A 23,574-nucleotide genomic window follows, 5' to 3' on the forward strand; every position below is an offset into this window, starting at 1 on the left:
TGAGGGATGTATTAGAGCTTGGGGGCAGCCGCCACAAAGGCGCAATGGGGAAAGGTCGCTGTCTAAGACCTTTCAGCTACAGTGCACCGAGGGGCTGGGAATTGTATAGACCCCTCGGGCTGTACGACTCAGACGGAAAGTGTACAGTGAACACTAAATATATCATCATTGTATTGAAGCACCTCAGAGTGTTAACATGATGTATGTCGATAAAGTGAATAGCTTTGCACTGTCTGACTCTCGGTAATGACCATATTGAAATGTCTGTAATATTGATTCCATTGAAACACCTCATGTCCTGTGTGGAAAAGTGGAATATGATTGCATTTTTTGTGATGGCCATTTCGAAATGCCTTGTAATGTTTTTTCAAATATTTTATGAAAGTATATTGTTCCAAATAAAAATTTTGTATTTTATATCTTCAAAATGAAGTCAAAACAGGTCTGTGGGTCTGGATTTTTAATTTCGTATGTTTCCCAGTTGGAGGGGATTCTGATCCTCCAGACAACCCTCAGAGAGAAATTTCTCATTTCTGTCTTAAATGGGCAACCTCTTATTTTTAAACCATGAGCCCCAAGTTCTAGATTCTCCCACAAGAGGAAACATCCTCTCCACATCCACCCTGTCAAGACCCCTCAGGATCTTACTCTTCGAGTCTGTCCAACCCACCCATTCCAGGTATTGGTCTGGTAAACCTTCTCTGAACTGCTTCCAACGCATTTACATCCTTTCTTAAATAAGGAGACCATTCAGTGCTTCCTTGTGGAAATCATAGTTCAGGATTGAAATCAGAATCACTTCCCACTGACCGTGAGTCCTTGTCAGCAACTTGTCATCAGTGAGTCTGAGATGATAATTTCAGAATGTCCAAATCAACAGGAGATCAGGAAAAGGAATTGACCAATTTGGTATTTTAGGGACATTTATTTATTACACTGAATAAGTTCAATAATGTATTGGTACTTACAATTATATTTTGGACACTTTTAAGTTTATACAAAAGATCCCTGCCTTCCATGATCTTTACTGTCATCAGTGTAGAACATGATCTTGGAGAGTTTCCCAATGCAGCTGCAGTTGGTGGCTTTGGCTTGGTGGGTGCGTGGGGTGGGATTATGAGGTTCGGGACTCTCCCTGGATGAACATCCTGTGTCACCAGCTGCTCTCCTTTTGTGGCTCTGGTCAATTCTTCCACAGGACCTCCACGCCTAGAATCGGGGAGAGATTGGTGCCTTCTCTCCACCCAGAAACTGAACTGGACTAGCCATATAAACACTGTGGCTACAAGAGCAGGCCAAGGGCTGGGAATCCTGCGGTGAGTAACTCACCTCCTGACTCCCCAAAGTCTGTCCACCATCTACAAGGCACAAGTCAGGAGTCTCTGATGGAAACTCTCCACTTGCCCTGGATGAGTGTAGCTCCCACAACACTCAAGAAGCTCAACACCATCCAGGACAAAGCAGCCTGCTTGATGGCACCCCTTTTACAAATATTCACTCTCTCCACTACCGACACACATTTGCAGCAGTATGTACCATCTACAAGATGCACTGGAGAAACTCTGTAACCTCTTCCAACCCCGTATAACCCTCCCTATCCTTGTAACCTCCTCCAGCCCCTACAACTGTCCCTATCCCTTTAACCTCCTCCAGCCCATACAAACCTCCCTATCTCTGTAACCTCTTCTAAACCCCTATAACCCTCCCTATCTCTGTAAACTCTTCCAACCCTTATAACCCTCTCTATCTCTGTAACTTCCTTCAGCTTCTGTAACCCTCCCTATCTCTGTAACCTCTTCCAGCCCCAACAACCCTCCAAAATCTCTGCGCTCCTTTCAGCCCCTTGAGCATCCCCCAATTTCCATCGCTCCAACATTGGCGGCCGTGCCTTCAGCTGCCTGGGGTCCTAAACTCTGGAATTCCCTTCCTAATCCTCTATCTCCCTTCCTTTAAGATGCCCCTTAAAAACTTCATTGTCTAAGCTTTTAGTCCCTAGTATCTGCTTAGGTGGCTCTGGATCAACTTTTGACTCATTTACAAAACCCTGATGTGCATAGGGGATCTTTTTTGCAGTATTAATGGCGCTATAGCAATGCAAGTTGTTTTTTGTTGTTGTTCCTGTATTAAAGGTGTTCAGCCATTAGATGGCGCTGCTCATCCAAATTTAAAACTGAGCAGCGGCGCCACCAGGTGGGAAAAGGCGGTATTGCAGAGACAACTTCAGCAACTTTCAAAACAAAGACTTGCATTTCCCTGGCGCTTTCAACTTCCCAGGATGGCTAAAGCTTTTCACAGCCAATTAAATACTTTTCCAAAAGTATGTTAGCTGTAGTAATGTAGGAAACGTGGTGGCCAATTTTCGGACAGCAAGCTCCCACAAACATCAATGTGATAATGACCCAGATCATGTTTTTTTCGTGATGTTGGTTGAGGGGTAAATATTGGCCCCAGGACACCGGGGAGACCTTCCCCCTGCTCTTCTTCCAAATAGTGGCTGTGGGATCTTTTACACGCACCAAGGAGGTAGATGGGGATCTCGGTTTAAAATTTCACCTGAAGGCCAGCATCTCCTTTGGCACCGACCCTCCGACAGCGCGGCACCCCCTCAGTGTTGATGGGGGAGCAGCGGGTTTGGAGAGGGACCGGGAGGTAGGGGGCTGGTTGGAGAGGAACCAGGGTCATGGGGTGGGGAGAGGAAGCAAGGACAGATGGCGGGGGGGAAGAGAAGGAGTGGGGGGTGGGGAGAGAGGGAGTAGGGGGGGGAGAGAGGGAATGGGGGATGATAGAGGGAGTGGGGAAGGGGAAGAGAGGGAGTGGGGGAAGAGAGCGAGTGGGGGGGAAGAGAGGGAGTGGGGGGGAAGGGAGGGAGTTGGGGGAAGAGAGGGAGTTGGGGGGGAAGAGAGGGATTTGGGGGAAGAGAGGGAGTAGGGGGAGAGAGGGAGTGGGGGGGTAAGAGAGGGAGTGGGGGGAAGCGAGGGAGTGGGGGGGAAGAGAGGGAGTGGGGGAAGAGAGGGAGAGGGGTGAAGACGGGGAGTGGTGGGGAAGAGGGGCTGTGGGGGGGAAGAGGGGCTGTGGGGGAGAAGAGAAGTGGGGGGTAGAGAGGGAGTGGGGGGAAGAGAGGGAGTGGTGGAAGAGTGGGAGTGGGGGAAGAGAGGGAGTGGGGGAAAGAGAGGGAGTGGGGAAAGGAGGGAGTGGGGGAAGAGAGGGAGTGGGGAAGGGAGGGAGTGAGGGAAGAGAGGGAGTGGGGGAAGAGAGGGAGTGGGGGGAAGAGAGGGAGTGGGGGGAAGAGAGGGAGTGGTGGAAGAGTGGGAGTGGGGGAAGAGAGGGAGTGGGGGAAGAGAGGGAGTGGGGGAAGAGAGGGAGTGGGGGTAGAGAGGGAGTGAGGGAAGAGAGGGAGTGGGGGAAGAGAGGGAGTGGGGGTAGAGAGGGAGTGGGGGAAGAGAGGGAGTGAGGGAAGAGAGGGAGTGGGGGAAGAGAGGGAGTGGGGGAAGAGAGGAAGTGGGGGAAGAGAGGGAGTGAGGGAAGAGAGGGAGTGGGGGAAGAGAGGGAGTGGGGGAAGAGAGGGAGTGAGGGAAGAGAGGGAGTGGGGGAAGAGGGGGAGTGGGGGAAGAGAGGGAGTGGGGGAAGAGAGGAAGTGGGGGAAGAGAGGGAGTGGGGAAGAGAGGGAGTGGGCCCTACAACCCTCCCTTTCTCTGTAACCTCCTCCAGTCCCTACAACCCTCCCTATCTCTGTAACCTCCTCCAACCCCTACAACCCTCACTGTCTCTGTAACCTCCGTCCCCTACAACCCTCCCATCTTTGTAACCTCCTCCAGTCTCTACAACCCTCCCTAACTCTGAAACCTCCTCCAGCACCTGTAACCCTCCCTATCTCTATAAACTCCTCCAGCCTCTACAACCTTCCCTGTCTCTGTAACCTCCACCGCCCCTACAACACTCCCTATCTCTGTAACCTCCTCCAGTCCCTACAACCCTCCCTATCTCTGAAACTTCCTCCAGCCCCTACAACTCTCCCTATCTATGTAACCTCCTCCAGTCCCTACAACCGTCCCTATCTCTGTAACCTCCGCCGGCCCTACAACCCTACCTATCTCTATAAACTCCTCCAGTCCCTATCGTCCTCACTATATCTGTACCCTCCTCCAATCCCTACAACCTTCCCTATCTCTGTAACCTCCTCCAGTCCCTTCAACCCTCGTTATCTCTGTAACGACCTCCGACCACTACGACCCACCCAACGCTGTAACCTCCTCCAATCCCTACAACACTCCCTATCTCTGTAACCTCCTCCAGCCCCTACAACCCTCCCTATCTCTGTAACCTTCTCCAGTCTGTACAACTCTCCCTATTTCTGTAACAACATCCGACCCCCACAAGAGTCCCAACTCTGTAACCTCCTCCAGTTTCTACAACCCTCCCTATCTCTGTAACCTCCTCCAACCCCTACCACCCTATGTATCTCTGTAACCTACTCCAGTCCCTACAACCCTCTCTATCTCTGTAACCTCCTCCAGCCCCTACCATCCACCCTATCTCTGTAACCTCCACGGCCCCTACAGACCTCCCTATCGCTGTAACCTCCTCCAGCCTCGACAACCCTCCGTATCTCTGTAACCTCCTCCAGTCGCTACAACACTCCCTATCTCTGTTACCTCCACCAGCCCCTACAAACCTGCCTATCTCTGTAAACTCCTCCACCCCTACGACCCACCCTATCTCTGTAACGTCCGCCGCCCCTACAACCCTCCCTATCCCTGTAGCCTCCTCCAGTCTCTACAACACTCCCTATCTCTATAACATCCTCCAGTCACTGCAATCCTCACTATCTCTGTAACCTCCACCAGACCCTACAACCCTCCCTATCTCTGTAACCTCCTCCAGTCCATACAACTCTACCTATCTCTTTAACAACCTCCGACCCCTACAACCCTCCCAACTCTGTAACCTCCTCCAGCCTCTGCAACCCTCCCTATCTCTTTAACTTCCTCCAGATCTTACAACCCTCCAATACTCTGTAACCTCCTCCAGCCCCTACAACCCTCGCTATCTCTATAACCTCCTTCATTCCCGACAACCCTCCCTATCTCTGTAACCTCCTCCAGACCCTACAACCCTCCCTATCTCTGTAAACACCTCCAGCCCCTACAACCCTCCCTACCTCTGTAACCTCCTCCAGTCCCTACAACCCTCCCTAACTTTGTTACCTCCTCCAGCCCCTACAAACCTCCCTATCTCTGTTACCTCCTCCATCCCCTACAACCCTCCCTATCTCTGTAACCTCCTCCGGCCCTACAACACTACCTATCTCTGTAACCTTCTCCAGCCCCTACAACCCTCCCTATCTCTGTAACCTCCGCCGCCCCTACAACCCTCCCTATCTCTGTAACCTCCTCCAGCCCCTACAACCCTCCCTATCTCTGTAACCTCCTCCAGCCCCTAAAACCCTCCCTATCTCCGTTACCTCCTCCAACCCCTACAACACTCCCTATCTCTGTAACCTCCTCCAACCCCTACAACCCTCCCTATCTCAGTAACCTCCTCCAGCCCCTACAACACTCCGAGATCTCTGCCCTTCTCCAATTCCGGCCTCTTGACCATCCCCCGATTCCCATCGCTCCACCATTGGCGGCCGTGCCTTCAGCTGCCTGGGGCCCTGAGCTCTGGAATTCTCTCCCTAAACCTCTGCGCTCCTTTCTCTCTTTCTCTCATCTTTTATGAAAATGTATGTCTTTGACTGGTGATGCTCAGTCCTAATATCTCCTTTTGCAGCTCGATGTCAAAATCTGTCTCATTTAGGCTCCTGTGAAACGCTTTGTGGTGTTTTACTATGTTAGAAATGCTATACTAATGCAGTCATTGTTTCTTAATGTCACTGGACTCTGATTGTAACAGATTCTGGCTAAATATTCATTCACCTGGGACTGTGAACCATGTCTGGAAACCAATTCTTTAACCAACTGTTAGAATTCTCTCGGGTCCAATATTTAATCACATCTCAATGTGATTACCAGAGTTTGAATTTTGCCAACATCAGTGATTGGCCAGAACAATGGGAGGAGAAACTGTCAGGAGGTTTTTTCCCCCCCCTTCCCCCACCCTCCACCCCCACCAAGGGCCAGTCTGCAATTTGTTCCCATGTTTTGCTTTCAGAGAGGCACTGACCCCTAGTTCTGCTATTAACACCTACTGATGTCTGACCTTCATGCCATTATTAACACCTGCTTTCGTCTTTAACACAATCATTAGCACTCCATTTGTCTTGTGTCCAACACATCTTTGTCAAATCTCACCTGATCTCTCACCTATCTCTGTCCTTCTATTTTTATCCACCCAGCCCCCACTCTCTTAAACAGTATTAAAAAAACCCAACACATTTCTCTGATGGGACACTCTCCACTTGCCTGGATGAGTACAGCTCCCACAACACTCAAGAAGCTCAACACCATCCAGGACAAAGCAGCCCCTCTTGATTGGCACCCCTTCCACAAACATTCACTCCCTCCACCACCGACGCACTGTAGCAGCAGTGTGTGTACCATCTACAAGATGTACTGGAGAAACTCACCAAGGCTCCTTAGACAGCACCTTCCAAACCCACCACCACTACCATCTAGAAGGACAAGGGCAGCAGATAGTTGGGAAGACCACCACCTGGAAGTTCCCCTCTAAGCCACTCACCGTCCTGACTTGCAGATCCATCGGCCGTTCCTTCACTGTCGCTGGGTCAAAATCCTGGAGCTCCCTCCCTGACAGCACTGTGGGTGTACCTACACCACATGGACACAGAGGTTCAAGGAGGCAGCTCACCAGCACCTTCTAAAGGGGCAATTAGGGACGGGCAATGATGCCCACATGAATGAATTAAAAAATCCAACTCCCTCCCTCACCCTAACGAGTGACCAGTTTGTTCCATGAAAGTCCCAAAGTGCGTCAACCGATCAACACAAGGAGTTGTCCAAAAGGAGGAAATCAGTATTCCAATCTTTACAGAAACTCACACCACCCTGTGAATGTTGTTTGAACAAAGTAGTTTAATTTATTTTACACACAAGAAAAAAGAAATTTAATGAGACATTCAGAATAAGCCATTTAACTCGCGCTTAACTGACGGTCAATAAATACTGAGTTTTATAAAAGTTTCTCCCATTCACCAGTTGGGGAGCAGTAACACTGTGTTGGTCCGCTGTGATTTCTCTCCAATATCTGTAAAGACTTGGAGAGACATGAACTGGGTGAGGGTCTGGGTAAGGGGCTTCCACTCGCCCCACTGGGGAGCTTGTGTCCCTGGGTTACTGAGGTGGAAACACAAGTCACTGTTTGAGGATGGGAATGGGCAATGGCAGCAGGAGAGCAGACCAGGGGTTCACTGTGTTAACACACTGCGGCCTTTGGTATGAATCAACACAGCAAGCTCATTCAGGAGGCCATTCAGAGATAGGGACCCTTCCCCTAACCTGGGAGAAAGATACAGGAACATGGGAATAACTATTCCCACATTAAGGAAGAACAGCTAAAAAATCCCAGGGATCCAGAGTTGTTCCTCAACACCTCATCCTCAGGAAACAATTCCCCAAATCCCTTTTAAACAATTTTTGGATTTAAAAAATTTAAATTGCTCAATGTATATTGCACAGAAAACACACTCTTTTGAGTGCTAGAGTTTGTCCTAATGTCTTCAGCAATCCATTCGCCAAGCACCTTCTGGAGACTCACTCAGTGGATGTTGATGGGCTATTTGGCTATGATAAGCATCACAGCTAAGTTTCTTACCCAAGAGAGGCTCTGAGATTTCAACGGGAGCGAATGGAGAGTGATCAGCAGCAGCAAATAAAATAAAAGTGCAAAAACATTAAATATTCCACAAGCCAGATAGATGATAATTTAACAAATACATATTAACAGAGACTCTGGGGTATTTCACACACTCCCCCTGTAAACATGATAAATAACAATCACCTGTCAGGCAATGTGGACACACCTCATATTTTCAAAGATACCTGAGTTTTTAGTACAGATTTATAATACAGAGACGGCTTCAATTATATATAAAGTATACACAGACCCACAGGAGCAGCAGTGTAAACCCACAAACACACATAGGCAGTGTGGGCCTTACACACACACGTGAGTAGTGAATGTTATATACAGCAACACTTCTCTCTGATTCATTCACACTCATACACCTCGCTCACACACACACACACACACCTCGCTCACACTCACACACACACACACACCTCGCTCACACACACACACACACACACACACACCGTGCTCACACACACACACAACTCGCTCACACACACACACACACACCGCGCTCACACACACACAGCTCAGCCACTTGCAAACATGCCCATGGGTGTTAGAATGGAGCAGTTAAGCACAGGGTTGGCACAGCTCAGTGTGAGCGAGGTATCCGATCCCTCTGCTAGCCAGGACCTTCATCACTTGTGCCTTTTGCCGATCTTCGAGCAGTGGGCCTGCACCTGAGGCAGGAGGAAGCCTGGTGAAGGTTGCAGGGCCTGGTCCAGTCCGGGTATCAAGTAGTAGCTGATGAGGTGGACGGGTTGGTAGAATGTGGCATACTGCACCGGCTTGTGAGGGTACAGAGGCCACGCAGAAGTGCACTGGGAGAAACTTCCAGAAACCTAAGGGAAAAAATTATTGAAGCAATTAAACATGACAAATCACACACACAAGCTCCATTTAATCCCCAGCCCCGTCTCCACAGGCCACGTGCAAGGACTTGCATTTCTCTAGCGCCTTTCCCCACCTCAGGACGTCCCAAAGTGTTTCACAGCCAATGAAGTAATTTATGTGAAGTGTGGTCACTGTTGTAAATAGAGGAAATGTGGGCAGCCAACTATTGCACAGCCAGTTCCCACAGATAGAAAGAGAGACAGACTGTGTTCGGGAGGGAGTGAGTGAGTTTAGGGAGGGAATTCCAGAGCTTAGGGCCCCCAGGCAGCTGAAGACATGGCCGCCAATGGCAGAGCGATGGGAAGCGGGGGATGGTCAAGAGGCAGGAATTGGAGGAGCACAGAGATCACGGAGGGTTGTAGGGGCTGGAAGAGGTTACAGAGATAGGGAGGGTTGTAGGGGCTGGAGGAGATTACGGTGATAGGGAGGGTTTTAGGGGCTGGAGGAGGTTACAGAGATAGGGTTGTAGGGGCTGGAGGAGGTTACAGAGATAGGGTTGTAGGGGCTGGAGGAGATTACGGAGATAGGGAGGGTTGGGGCTTGAGGAGGTTATGGTGATAGGGACGGTTGTAGGGGCTGGAAAAGGTTACAGAGATAGGGTTGTAGGGGCTGGAGGAGGTTACAGAGATAGGGTTGTAGGGGCTGGTGGAGATTACGGAGATAGGGAGGGTTCCAGGGGTTTATAGAAATAGGGAGGGGTGAGGAAGGATTTGAAATAAGGATGAAATTTTTTTTAAAAACGGAGGTGTTGCTGGACCAGGAGCCAGTGTAGGTCAGTGAGCGACAGGATAGTGATGGGTGAACGGGACTCAATGTGAGTTAGGGTCTGGGGGCAGTTGAGTTTTTGATGAGTTTCCAGGAGTAGAAGGTGGGAGATCGGCACAGAGAATATTGGTACCATTCACTCCGACCCCTCCCAGCACTGGGTGCTCAATGTTCTCTTTACCTTGCCAGTAGCTTCAGCTGTTTTTGCTGCAGTTTCCTTCACTGTTTGACCTTTGGCATGTTCCCCTTCATCTGACCAAGTGTCCGATTGGCAGTCAGGTGTGCTGCACTCCGAGGACGCGCTGCCTTGCTCAGAGTCGAAGCTGCCCTCCTGGAGTCTTGTCCAAACTGAGCGACAGTGAAAGGCAGACTCCCATCACTACACCTGCAGGAATTTCAATTGAAGATTTAGTGGGAATCGGGTCAGGCAGCAACACGCGAGACACAGCCACTAACAACCTGGTATAAACAACAAACACCCACACAAACTGGCAGAACACAGCCGAGGGAAGGTTTACCGTACAGTGAAGGAGAGACAGAGAGCACAGCAGTGAGAGAGAGAGACAGACAGACACAATTCCCTCTTTGGAAGTTCCTGTTGAATCTGCATCCACCCCCCTTTCAGGCAGCGCCTTCCAGATCACAACAACTCACTGTGTAAAAAAAATTCTCATCTCCCCCTCTGGTTCCGATTCCCTTCAATCTGTGTCCCTCTGGTTACCGACCCTCCTGCCACTGGAAACACTTTCTCCTTATTGACTCTATCCAAACCCCCTCATGATTTTGAACGCCTCGATTCAATCTCCCCCTTAACCTTCTCTGCTCTAAGGAGAACAATCCCAGCTTCCCCAGTCTCTCCACATGAACTGAAGTCCCTCTTCCCTGGCGCCATTCGAGTCAATCTCCCCCTCACCCTCCCCAAGGCCTCGCCTTCCCTCCTAAAGTGTGAGGCAGTCGGAATCGGACACAATTCTCCAGATGAGCTCCTTGTGTTTGTCTCTGCGGTGACTGTGTTGCTAAACCATCCAGGTGAAGACTTACCTGCAGCACACCTCCTGGGGATCAATCCACAACGTAATCTCTTTGGGCAGTCTCAACTGGTTATATTCCAGATCACAGTCTTGACAAGCGAGCAACAAGGTTGGGTCTGCTTTATGTTTCCTGTTTATCCGAATGCATCTACCAGGGAGAGAAAAAATATACTGAAGGATCCAAGAGGACAGACATTAGACCATCCAGAACCCTACTGGCCCTTTTCCCAAGTTGTACCAAGTCCTGTTCAGCCTTCACCCCGTCACTCACTGACATACATTAGCTCCCAGTCCGACAACGCCTCCATTTTAAAACTTTCATCCTTGTTTCCAAAACTGTCCCCATAACCCTCCCTATCTCTGTAACCTCCTCCAGTCCCTACAACCCTCCCTATCTCTGTAACCTCCTCCAGTCCCTACAACCCTCCCTATCTCTGTAACCTCCTCCAGTCCCTACAACCCTCCCTATCTCTGTAACCTCCTCCAGCCCCTACAACCCTCCCCATCTCTGTAACCTCCTCCAGTCCCTACAACCCTCCCTATCTCTGTAACCTCCTCCAGTCCCTACAACCCTCCCTATCTCTGTAACCTCCTCCAGTCTCTACAACCCTCCCTATCTCTGTAACCTCCTCCAGCTTCTATAACCCTCTCTATCCCTGTAACCTCCACAAGCCCCTACAACCCTCCTTATCTCTGTAACCTCCTCCAGCCCCTACAACCTTCCCTATCTCTGTAACCTCCTCCAGTCCCTACAACCCTCCCTATCTCTGTAACCTCCTCCAATCCCTACAACCCTCCCTATCTCTGTAACTTCCTCCAGTCCCTACAACCCACCCTATCTCTGTAACCTCCTCCAGTCCCTACAACCTTCCCTATCTCTGTAACCTCCTCCAGTCCCTACATCCCTCCCCATCTCTGTAACCTCCTCCAGCCCCTACAACCCTCCCTATCTCTGTAACCTCCTCCAGTCCCTACAACCCTCCCCATCATTGTAACCTCCTCCAGTCCCTACAACCCTCCCTATCTCTGTAACCTCCTCCAGTCCCTACAACCCTCCCTATCTCTGTAACCTCCTCCAGCCCCTACAACCCTCCCCATCTCTGTAACCTCCTCCAGCCCCCACAACCCTCCATATCTCTGTAACCTCCTCCAGCCATTACAACCCTCCCTATCTCTATAACCTCCTCCAGCCCCTACAACCCTCCCTATCTCTGTAACCTCCTCCAGCCCCTACAACCCTCCCTATCTCTGTAACCTCCTCCAGCCCCTACAACTCTCCCTATCTCTGTAATCTCCTCCAAGTTTCTATAACCCTCCCTATCTCTGTAACCTCCTCCAGCCTGACAACCCTCCCTATCTCTGTAACCTCCTCCAGCCCTTATAACCCTCTCTACCTCTGTAACCTCCTCCAGTCCCTACAACCCTCCCCATCTCTGTAACCTCCTCCAGCCTCTACAACCCTCCCTATCTCTGTAACCTCCTCCATCCCCTAAAACCCTCCCTATCTCTGTAATCTCTTCCAGTCTCTACAACCCTCCCTATCTCTGTAACTTCCTCCAAGTTTCTATAACCCTCCCTATCTCTGTAACCTCCTCCAGCCCGACAACCCTCCAAAATCTCTGCCTTCCTCCAATTGCAGCCCCTTGAGCATCCCCTGATTTCCATCGCTCCACCATTGGTGGCCGTGCCTTCAGCTGCCTGGGGCCCTAAACTCTGGGATTCCCTCCCGAGACCTCTCCACCTCCATCTACCTTCCTTTAAGATGCCCCTAAAATTTCATTGTCTCAGCTTTAAAGGGGCTTTAAGCGGTTCAGCTGCTCATCCAAATTTAAAACTGAGCAGCGGCGCCACCAGGTGGGGAAAGGCCGGTATTGCAGGGACAACTTCGAGCAACTTTCAAAACAAAGACAATCAATGAACTCTCTCCCCCATCCCCACCGCCTTTCCGATCCCCCTTTTCTCCAATAATTTATATAGATTTTTCTTTTCCCACCTATTTCCATTATTTTTAAATGTATTTCCATCAATTGTTTTATCTCTTACCTTCTAGCCTATTTCGATCCCTTCCCCCCACTTCACCCCCACTAGGGCTACCTGGTACCTTGCTCGTCCTGCTTTCTACCCTTAATGTCCCCATTAGCACATCCCTTAGATAATATCACCACTGTCACCACCTCTTTGCCCTTTAGTTATGACATCTTTTGGTTATCTCCACCTTATCACTGGCCCTCTATCCAGCTGTACCTGTCCCACCCCCTCTTAAACCTCCTTATATTTCTCCTCTTTTCTATTTTTCCTTAGTTCTGTTGAAGAATCATACGAACTCGTAACGTTAACAGTTTTCCTCTCCGCAGATGCTGCCAGACCTGCTGAGTTTTTCCAGGTATTTTTGTTTTTGTTTTGGATTTCCAGCATCTGCAGTTTTTTTGCTTTTTTCAAAACAAAGACTTGCATTTCTCTGGCGCCTTCACCACCCCAGGATGTCCCAAAACCTTTCACAGCCAATGAAATACTCATTCAAAAGTATGTTCACTGTGTAATGTCGGAGACGTGGCGGCAAATTTGTGCACAGCAAGCTCCCACAAACATTAATGTGATAATGGCCCAGATCATCTGTTTTGTTAGTGATGTTGGTTGAGGGGTAAATATTGGCCCCAGGACCTTCCCCCTGCTCCTCTTCCAAATAGTGGCCGTGGGATCATTTACACCCACCAAGGAGGCAGACGGGAACTTTGGTTTAAAGTTTCACCTGAAGGCCAGCATCTCCTTTGGCACCGACCCTCTGACAGCGCGGCGCCCCCTCGGCACTGGCACTGTGGAGTGTCGGCCTGGATTATGGGGCTGAAGTCTCTGGGGTGGAGACTCAAACCCAGGACTTGTTCCATCTGCTCTCGCAAGTGGATGGACAATGTCCCTCAGCGTAATGCAAGAAATAGTGAGGAGGGTCCTCCCTGGTGTGCTGTCCAATATTTTATGCCCTTTCAGGGGGAGGCTGGATAAAAACATGGGGGGGAGAGGGGCAAGGAATAGAAGGATATGGTGATGGGGTGAGATGAACAGGGGGTGGGAGGAGGCTCGTGTGGAGCAGAAACACTGGCATGGAGCAGATGGGCTGAATGGCCGTTTCTGTGCTGTAATATTCTAGCCATTGTACTGGGCAGCTCTGCTGTTTGCTTACCTGTATGCTTGTCCTTTGCTGGGATTGGCTGGATACCAGTGATTCTGGTATTTTCCGTACAGTATCGCAGTGAGCTTCTCCCCAAACTCCTCGATCTTTTCCTGATGTAGCCTGCTGCGATTCCTGACCAAGCTGACCAGGAAGGACACTCCGGCTCCGATCTCCTCCTTCATCGTCTCCTGGTGTATCTGCGGGGGGAAGGTGGGGGTGTTTAGAGATTAACCTGTTCAGAGTGTGTTACAGTCGGGGATGTTGGAGTTGGGTGAGGGAGGGGGGTGGGGAGAAGGGTGATGGAATATAGAGATCATGGTCTGGCTGCTGGAATGACCCCTTTGTGTCAACAACATCCCACCCCCACCACCAGCAACTCTTTTACCTGCCCCCCCCACAATAGTCCTGGCTGGCGAGCTATTTGACTGTGGTAGGCATTGCTGAAAAGACCCTTCTGGAACACGCACCTGGATACAGACAGACTGTTTCCTCTTGTGTGTGGGGGAGACCAGAACTAGGGGCCATCGATATAAGATCATCACCAATAAACCCAATGGGGAATTCAGGAGAAACCTCTTTACCCAGAGAGTGGGGAGAATGTGGAACTCGCTCCCACAGGGAGTGGTGGAGGTGAATAGTATCGATGTGTTTTAGGGGGAAGCTGGATAAACACATGAGGAAGAAAGGAATGGAAGGATAGGGTGATGGGGTGAGATGAAGAGGCGGGGGGGTGGGGAGGTGGGAGGAGGCTCGTGTGGAGCAGAAACACCGGCACGGAGCAGATGGGCCGAATGGCCTGCTGTATATCCGGTGAAGAACTCACATTTCTGTAACGCCTTTAACCGCTGCAAGATATCCCAAAGAGCCTCACAGCCAAATGACTCCCTTCCATTTATGAAGTGGGGGTCACCATCGTAATGGGGGGAAAAGCAAAAGTCAATTTGCGCACAGCAAGATCCCACAAAGGACAATGCGATAGTGACCCAGATCCGATTTTTATTTGACAGCGATATTCATTGGGGTGAATATTAGCCCCACAACATTAAAACGGAAAACGTTATAAAGGTAAATGGGAGGACGTGGAGACAGGGACAAGGAGCCAGTCCTTACTCCAGATGTTGTTCATAGTCACACAGCAGGAGAAGGACATCCCTCTCTCGGACAGAACACTTTGCATTCAATGTCCGAGCGTAAAACAGTAAAAGTGAGAGTCAATCTCACATCCAAATTGCACTGAAGTCTGCCATCCTTCAGATTGTTAAAACTGTCCTCAGGTGAAACAGCTGATTTTTGTAAACATGTTGTTTTGTTTCTAACTGCGGTGGATTCAGAGACACAAGCTCCATGGAAGCCCTGTCGGCCCAGCAAAGTGAGTCAGTGTCTCAGTCCGTCGCACACTTACTTCTGACTCACAGGGTTGTGGGCACCAGCCCCCCCAGTACAAAGACCAGGAGCTCACAATCCAGACTGACATTCGGCCAAGGGAGGCGTCGCGGGGAGATCCCACCGCCACTATTTGGAAGAAGAGCAGGGGGTGGGGTGGGGGGTGGGGGGGGGGGGAGTTCTCCCCGTGGTCCTGGGGCCAATATTTATCCCTTAAACAACATCACTAAAAAAAAAACCCAGATGATCTGAGTCATTATCACATTGCTGTTTGTGGGATCTTGCTGTGCGTAAATTGTCTGCGTTTCCTACATTACAACAGTGAGCTCACACACAACAAAAAGGTCCTTCGTTAGCTGTGAAAGGCTTTGGGACGTCCTGAGGTGGGGAAAAGCGCTACTTTCCCTGAGTAACTCTGGTGCCACTGTCCAGGAAGGTGTCCATATCAAACATCCTCCCCCAGTGTCCATTACAGGCCCCACAGAAACCGCAACTACCCTCAGTCTTCAGGTCACACGGGGGCATTTTTGTTTTTCCAATTGCAGGGCGGAGCTAACACTTCCTGAGGGGCCGAGTAACAGAAAACCAAATCTCTCCTGTTCCTCCCTGGGAGAAAATAACTCCAAAAACTACAGCATCAAATAGAAGAAATTTAAGAAACACACTCTCTCTCTCACACACACATACTCTCTCACACATATACACACTCTCTCACACACTCTCACTCTCACACACACGCTCTCTCTCTCACACACATCTCTCTCACACACATACACTCTCTCTCACACACACACATAGCCTCTCCCACACACTCTCTCTCACACACATACACACTCTCTCACACGTACACACTCTCTCTCACACACACACACGCTCTCTCTCACACACACACATACTCTCTCTCACACGTACACACGCTCTCTCCCTCACACACACTCTCTCTCTCACACACACACGCTCTCTCTCACACACATACACTCTCACACACACACGCTCCCTCTCTCACACACATCTCTCTCTCACACACACACGCTCTCTCTCACACACATACACTCTCACACCCACACGCTCCCTCTCTCACACACATCTCTCTCACACACACACACGCTCTCTCTCTCACACACACACATCTCTCTCTCACACACACACATACTCTCTCACACACATACACACTCTCTCTCTCACACACATCTCTCTCTCACACACACTCTCTCTCCCACACACACACGCTCTCTCTCTCTCACACACACTCTCTCACACACTCTCTCACACACACACGCTCTCTCTCTCTCACACACACTCTCTCACACACTCTCTCACACACATCTCTCTCACACACACGCTCTCTCTCTCTCTCACACACATTCTCTCTCTCACACACACACACGCTCTCTCTCTCTCTCACACACATTCTCTCTCTCACACACACACACGCTCTCTCTCTCTCTCACACACATACTCTCTCACACACACACACGCTCTCTCTCTCTCTCACACACACACTCTCCTGGACTCAAAAATTGGAATTCCCCAAACACACACCAATATCTAACTTTCATTTCGAACTCTTCAGACCCGCGCCCCCATCCCCCGACCCCCACCCACCAGAGCTGGCAGCAACCCATCCACCCTGAGTGATCCCGAATGAATCAATCAATCACTCTTACAAACTACAAGCAGCACAGTTATAAACTTCAACACTGGAAACCAAATCCACGTGTTCACCTAAGGGACCATCTCAAAAACATCACCTTTTCTAAAAAAAAAAGTGGGGATGTGCTGAACCATGAACTGTGCCTTAACGAAACCCACTCCCCCACTGAGAAAGTATATCATTCCTCTAACGCGGCCATCAATTCTGCTTATGTCCCCCAACCTCCTCTCCTGGAGACAGTGCCGATTGTTCGATGGTCCCTAAAATCAACCCGTGGCGGCAGAGACAGAGAGTTTGTATTCAGCATTGGGACACAGCACATTAAACTGACCCGCTGGCTCGAAACGTTAACTCTTGATCTCTCTCTCTCTCTCTCGCCAGAGATGTGCTCAGACTTGATGGGTTTTCCCAGCTATTTTCTGTTTTTGTTTCGTGTGCCGGTCAAAGTTCAGTTCGGAAGAAAAAGTGATTGTGGCACCTTGCATCAACAGGCACAACTTTAAAAAGCTCACCAACTAACTCTGAAAAAAGATATTTTCTCCTGCAACATGGTTTAAAAAAAAAGAGACTTACAGATGTAAGTAACCAGGTTACTTAACATTTGATAGCCAATTGCAAACCAACACTTCTCTGGCAGGAAAAAGTTTAAGGCCAACTTCTGAAAAACTTTTCTAAACTTGTTTCCTGTTGTTTTGTTCACTAATATATGTCTACATATATATATTATATATATTTAAATCTCTACTCACCAGAGATGCTTTCGCCTCCTCGATTCACGTCCAGACTTGTGGCTGCAAAATGTGTGAGAGATTTTATCAAACTGCCTTCAGTCATTGCCAGAAATTTACATCAAGAAGATGATTCAAACTGTGTCCCCAGCCAACGAGAGGACGTCCCTTCCGACACACATCAATGACCATAGAAGGCAGGGGTTGACGTCAACCGCGCCCCGCCCACTTCTTAAAGGCGCCTTCGCCACTGTTAAGCAGCAAGAATAAGTGAAAGGGGGACATGCATTTATCTAGCGCCGCTCACCGCCTCAGGGCGTCCCATCGCGCTTTATGGCCCCAAACAATGAAGTGCTTTAATTTCTGAACTCTGCTCACTGTTGTAATGCAGGGAAGCCGGTAGCCAATTTGCACACAGCAAGATCCTTCATCAATCTGAGGATAACCCAGGTCATCAGTTTCTTTTTAGTGGTTTTGGTTCCAGGACATGGGGAGAACCCCCCCCCCCCCCAACCCACTCTTCTTAAACATAGTGCCCATGGGATCTTTTACACCCACCTGAGACGGCAGACTGGGCCCAGCTTTAATGTCTCATCTGAAAGACGGCACCTCAGGCAGTGCAGCACCCCCTCAGTACTGACCCTCCGACAGTGCAGCACTCCCTCAGTACTGACCCTCCGACAGTGCGGCACACCCTCAGTACTGACCCTCCGACAGTGCGGCACTCCCTCAGTACTGACCCTCCGACAGTGCGGCACTCCCTCAGTACTGACCCTCCGACAGTGCAGCACCCCCTCAGTACTGACCCTCCGACAGTGCGGCACTCCCTCAGTACTGACCCTCCGACAGTGCAGCGCTCCCTCAGTACTGACCCTCCGACAGTGCAGCACCCCCTCAGTACTGACCCTCCGACAGTGCGGCACCCACTCAGTACTGACCCTCCGACAGTGCAGCACCCCCTCAGTACTGACCCTCCGACAGTGCAGCACCCCCACAGTACTGACCCTCCGTACTGCAGCACCCCGTCAGTACTGAGGGAGTGCTGCACTGTCGGAGAGTCAGTACTGAGGGAGTGCCGCACTGTAGGAGGGTCAGTACTGAGGGAGTGCCGCACTGTCGGAGGGTCAGTACTGAGGGAGTGTCGCACTGACGGAGGGTCAGTACTGAGCGAGTGCTGCACTGTCGGAGGGTCGGTACTGAGGGAGTGCTGCACTGTCGGAGGGTCTGTACCAAGGAAACGCTGTCTTGTCAGATTAGTCATCTTTCAGATGAGACATTAAACCCCCGTCTGCCCTCTCAGGTGAGTGTAAAACATCCCATGGCCTCTATTTGGAAGAAGAGCAGGGGGGAGCTCTCCTGGTTTCCTGGGGGCCAATATTTACACCTCCAACAACATCAGTAAAAAAGCAGATGGTCTGGGGCCATAATCACATTGCTGTTTGTGGGATCTTGCTGTGTGCTTCTGGGTTTCTTTTAACAGTGAGCTCACTGCAAAAGAAATCCTTCATTGGCTGTGAAATGCTTCGGGATGTCCTTAGGTGGGGGAAAGGCGCTAGAGAAATGCAAGTCCTTTGTTTACCATGAGTTTAGGTCAATCTTAATCCTACATATGCATGTGTACACAACCAAGGGTATCTTACACAAAGGCACAGTGTTAGTGAGGAGGCTCCCTCTCTCTTCAATTCCACCTCATCCCCACACTCTCTGCCATTGCCTTATCTTGACACCATGGGCAGAGCCTGTATTGTACATTTAAAGGAATTTATTGATGTCAGCCTGGTCACTGGTTTCATTTTGTGGAAAACCTGGGGTTTGATCCCAAGGGGAACAGAATTAAAACTCGCTCTGTTACTCCTGGATAAGAGAAGGCACTTTGTACAGTGACATAGACAGGATTTGATGACACAGGATTTCATATATGCGGCACAGAAACAGGCCATTCAGCCCATCTGCTCCGTGCTGGTGTTTCTGCTCCACACGAGCCTCATCCCGCCCCCCCTCGCCATCTCACCCCATCGCCATATCCTTCTATTCCTTTCTCCCTCATGTGTTTATCCTGCTTCACCCTTAACTACATCGACACTATTCACTTCGACCACTCTATGTGGGAGCAAGTTCCACATTCCCCCCACTCTCTGGGTAAAGACGTTTCTCCGGAATTACCCATTGGATTTATTAGTGACGATCTTATATGGATGACCCCTAGTTCTGGTCTCCCCTCCCACCAGAGGAAACACTCCCTCTGTATCCACTCCATCCAAACCTTTCTGAATTTTAAATACCTCGATGAGGTCACCCCCCTCAGCCTTCACTTTTCTAGAGAACAAAGACCCAGCCCGTCCATCCTGTCCTCATATAAACTCATGTGAGTTTACCCTCACATTTCTGGGATCATCATTGTAAATCTTCCCTCTCCAGTATCTCGATGTCCTTTCTGTAATATGGGGACCAGAACTGCTCGTGGTAATCTCAGTGCTGTCCAACCAAGTTTTGATGCAGGCTTAATGTCACTTCCCTACTTTTCAATTCTATCCCTCCAGAAATAATCCCTAGTTTTTGGTTTGATTTTTGCCTTGCCTTGCTAACCTGCGGGGGCAACTCCCACTGTGTGGTCTTATTTGCACTCTGAAGGTGTTGGGGGAAACCTGCGCACGCAGTTAAATAACTCCCCGTGATTCAGGCTCGAGTCTATAGTCCAAATGCAAGGTTATTAATCAGGCATCAATCGTATAGTGACGATTACAGTTATCGATTCCAAACAGCCTGACTTATTGTAGGCTGGAGCTGATCCGACAAGGTGTCTGTAGATGTTGGACTCCCGACTGTCCTGTGACTTCTGAGCTTAAGGGAGCTGTTCCCTGGTATATTGTCTACCTTTTCCGTGTGAGTTATATTACACGGTACCCAGGATGTACGTTGAACTGAGTTGCTTCTCATCCACCCTCCAGAGTTGACATCACCGCTGTCTTGAGGATTTAACTGTTTAAGAAGTGAACACTAGAAAGGGAACAGACCGACCGAGACAACCTCAAATCATTAAATGTTACTGGGTGGGGGGCGCTCCCGATATTCTGGCCAACCCCCAGTATTCGCACCAGATTTGGGGGCACATCCAACGTGTCTCCTGGCAGAAACAGAACGTGCTAGAAAAACTCAGGAGGTTTGTCAGTGCCCTGCGCAGAGAAAAGACAGAGTTAACATTTTAAGTCCGTATGGCTCTTCTCCAGAGCTGAAGAGATGTAGAAATGTGATGGTCAAAGGAAAGAACTGTGGATGCTGGAAATCCAAAACAAAAACAGGAATACCTGGAGAAAGTTTTTCCAGGTATTTCTGTTTTTGTTTTAGAAATGTGTTGGGTTTTTTTAATACTGTTTAAGAGAGTGGGGGCTGGGTGGAACAAAATAGAAGGACAGAGATAGGTGAGAGATCAGGTGAGATTTGACAAAGATGTGTTGGACACAAGAGAAATGGAGTGCTAATGATTGTGTTAAAGACGAAAGCAGGTGTTAATAATGGCATGAAGGTCAGACATCAGTAGGTGTTAATAGCAGAACAAGGGGTCAGTGCCTCTCTGAAAGCAAAACATGGGAACAAATTGCAGACTGGCACTTGGTGGGGTTAGAGGGCGGGGGAAGGGGGGGCAAAAAAATCTCCTGACAGTTTCTCCTCCCATTGTTCTGGCCAATAACTGATGTTGGCAAAATTCAAACTCTGGTAATCACATTGAGATGTGATTAAATATTCGACCCGAGAGAATTCTAACAGTTGGTTAAAGAATTGGTTTCCAGACATGGTTCACAGTCCAGGTGAATGAATATTTAGCCAGAATCTGTTACAATCAGAGTCCAGTTATATTAAGAAACAATGACTGCATTTGTATAGCATTTCTAACATAGTAAACAACCACAAAGCGTTTCACAGGAGCCTAAAAGAGACAGATTTTGACATCGAGCTGCAAAAGGAGATATTAGGACTGAGCATCACCAGTCAAATACATACATTTTCATAAAAGATGAGAGAAAGAGAGAAAGGGGCGGATGGGTTTAGGGAGAGAATTCCAGAGCTCAGGGCACCAGGCAGCTGAAGGCACGGCCGCCAATGGTGGAGCGATGGGAATCGGGGGATGGTCAAGAGGCCGGAATTGGAGAAGGGCAGATATCTCGGAGTGTTGTAGGGGCTGGAGGAGGTTACAGAAATAGGGAGGGTTGTAGGGGCGGCGGAGTTTACGGAGATAGGGAAGGTTGTAGGGACTGGAGGAGTTTACAGAGATAGGGAGTGTTGTAGGGGCGGAGGAGGTTATGGAGATGTGGAGGGTTGTAGGGGTTGGAGGAGGTTACAGAGATAGGGAGGGTTGTAGGGGAGGCGGAGTTTACAGAGATAGGGAGGGTTGTAGGGACTGGAGGAGGTTACAGAGATTGGGAGGGTTGTAGGTGCTGGAGGAGGCAACAGAGATAGGGAGGGTTGCAGGGGCTGGAGGAGGTTACAGAGATAGGGAGCGTTGTAGAGACTGGAGGAGGTTACAGAGTTGGGAGGGTTGTAGGGGTCGGAGGTTGTTACAGAGATATGGAGGGTTGTAGGGACTGGAGGAGGTTACAGAGATAGGGAGGGTTGCTTGGGCTGGATGAGGTTACAGAGATAGGTGGCGTTGTAGTTTCTGGAGGAGGTTGCAGAAATAGGGAGGGTTCTTGGGGCTTGAGGAGGTTACAGAGATAGGGAGTGTTGTAGGGTCTGGAGGAGTTTACAGAGATGGGGAGGGTTGTAGGCATCGGAGGTTATTATAGTGATAAGGAGGGTTGTAGGGACTGGAGGAGGTTACAGAGTTGGGAGAGTTGTAGGGGTCGGAGGTTGGTACAGAGATAGGGAGGCTTGTAGGGACTGGAGGAGGTTACAGAGATAGGGACGGTTGTTGGGACTGGAGGAGGTTATAGAGATAACCTGTTTCATTTTCTGGAAAACCTGGGGTTTGAACCCAAGGGGAACAGAATTAAAACTAGCTCCGTTACCCCTCCAACAACATCAGTAAAAAAGCAGATGGTCTGGGGCCATAATCACATTGCTGTTTGTGGGATCTTGCTGTGTGCTTCTGTGTTTCTTATAACAGTGAGCTCACTGCAAAAGAAATCCTTCATTGGCTGTGAAATGCTTCGGGATGTCCTGAGGTGGGGGAAAGGCGCTAGAGAAATGCAAGTCCTTTGTTTACCATGAGTTTAGGTCAATCTTAATCCTACATATGCATGTATACACAGCCAAGGGTATCTTACACAAAGGCACAGTGTTAGTGAGGAGGCTCCCTCTCTCTTCAATTCCACCTCATCCCCACACTCTCTGCCATTGCCTTATCTTGACACCATGGACAGAGCCTGTATTGTACATTTAAAGGAATTTATTGATGTCAGCCTGGTCACTGGTTTCATTTTCTGGAAAACCTGGGGTTTGATCCCAAGGGGAACAGAATTAAAACTCGCTCCGTTACTCCTGGATAAGAGAAGGCACTTTGTACAGTGACATAGACAGGATTTGATGACACAGGATGTCATATATGCGGCACAGAAACAGGCCATTCAGCCCATCTGCTCCGTGCTGGTGTTTCTGCTCCACACGAGCCTCTTCCCATCTCACCCCATCTCACCCCATCGCCATATCCTTCTATTCCTTTCTCCCTCATGTGTTTATCCAGCTTCCCCCTGAACTACATCGACACTATTCACCTCGACCACTCCATGTGGGACCGATTTCCACATTCCCCCCACTCTCTGGGTAAAGACGTTTCTCCGGAATTACCCATTGGATTTATTAGTGACGATCTTATATGGATGACCCCTAGTTCTGGTCTCCCCTCCCACCAGAGGAAACACTCCCTCTGTATCCACTCCATCAAAACCTTTCTGAATTTTAAATACCTCGATGAGGTCACCCCCCTCAGCCTTCTCTTTTCTAGAGAACAAAGACCCAGCCTGTCCATCCAGTCCTCATATAAACTCATGTGAGTTTACCCTCACATTTCTGGGATCATCATTGTAAATCTTCCCTCTCCAGTATCTCGATGTCCTTTCTGTAATATGGTGACCAGAACTGCTCGTGGTAATCTTAGTGCAGTGCAACCAAGTTTTGATGCAGGCTTACCGTCACTTCCCTACTTTT

The 23,574-nt window shown here is 49.5% G+C and overlaps 1 protein-coding gene across 1 annotated transcript; it reads right to left on the minus strand.

Moving 5' to 3' along the window:
* Positions 1-8,447: 8,447 nt before the first annotated feature.
* LOC144676340 (maternal B9.10 protein-like) lies at positions 8,448-17,758 on the minus strand. Its single transcript, XM_078536786.1, has 5 exons — positions 17,741-17,758; positions 13,678-13,865; positions 10,510-10,647; positions 9,700-9,853; positions 8,448-8,651 (listed from the first exon to the last, which is right to left on the minus strand). The coding sequence occupies exons 1-5, from the start codon at positions 17,756-17,758 to the stop codon at positions 8,448-8,450; spliced, it is 702 nt and encodes a 233-aa protein (XP_078392912.1).
* Positions 17,759-23,574: the final 5,816 nt, after the last annotated feature.

This window comes from Cetorhinus maximus, unplaced genomic scaffold (genome assembly GCF_964194155.1).
Source record: "Cetorhinus maximus unplaced genomic scaffold, sCetMax3.hap1.1 HAP1_SCAFFOLD_1527, whole genome shotgun sequence".
NCBI lineage: Eukaryota > Metazoa > Chordata > Chondrichthyes > Lamniformes > Cetorhinidae > Cetorhinus > Cetorhinus maximus.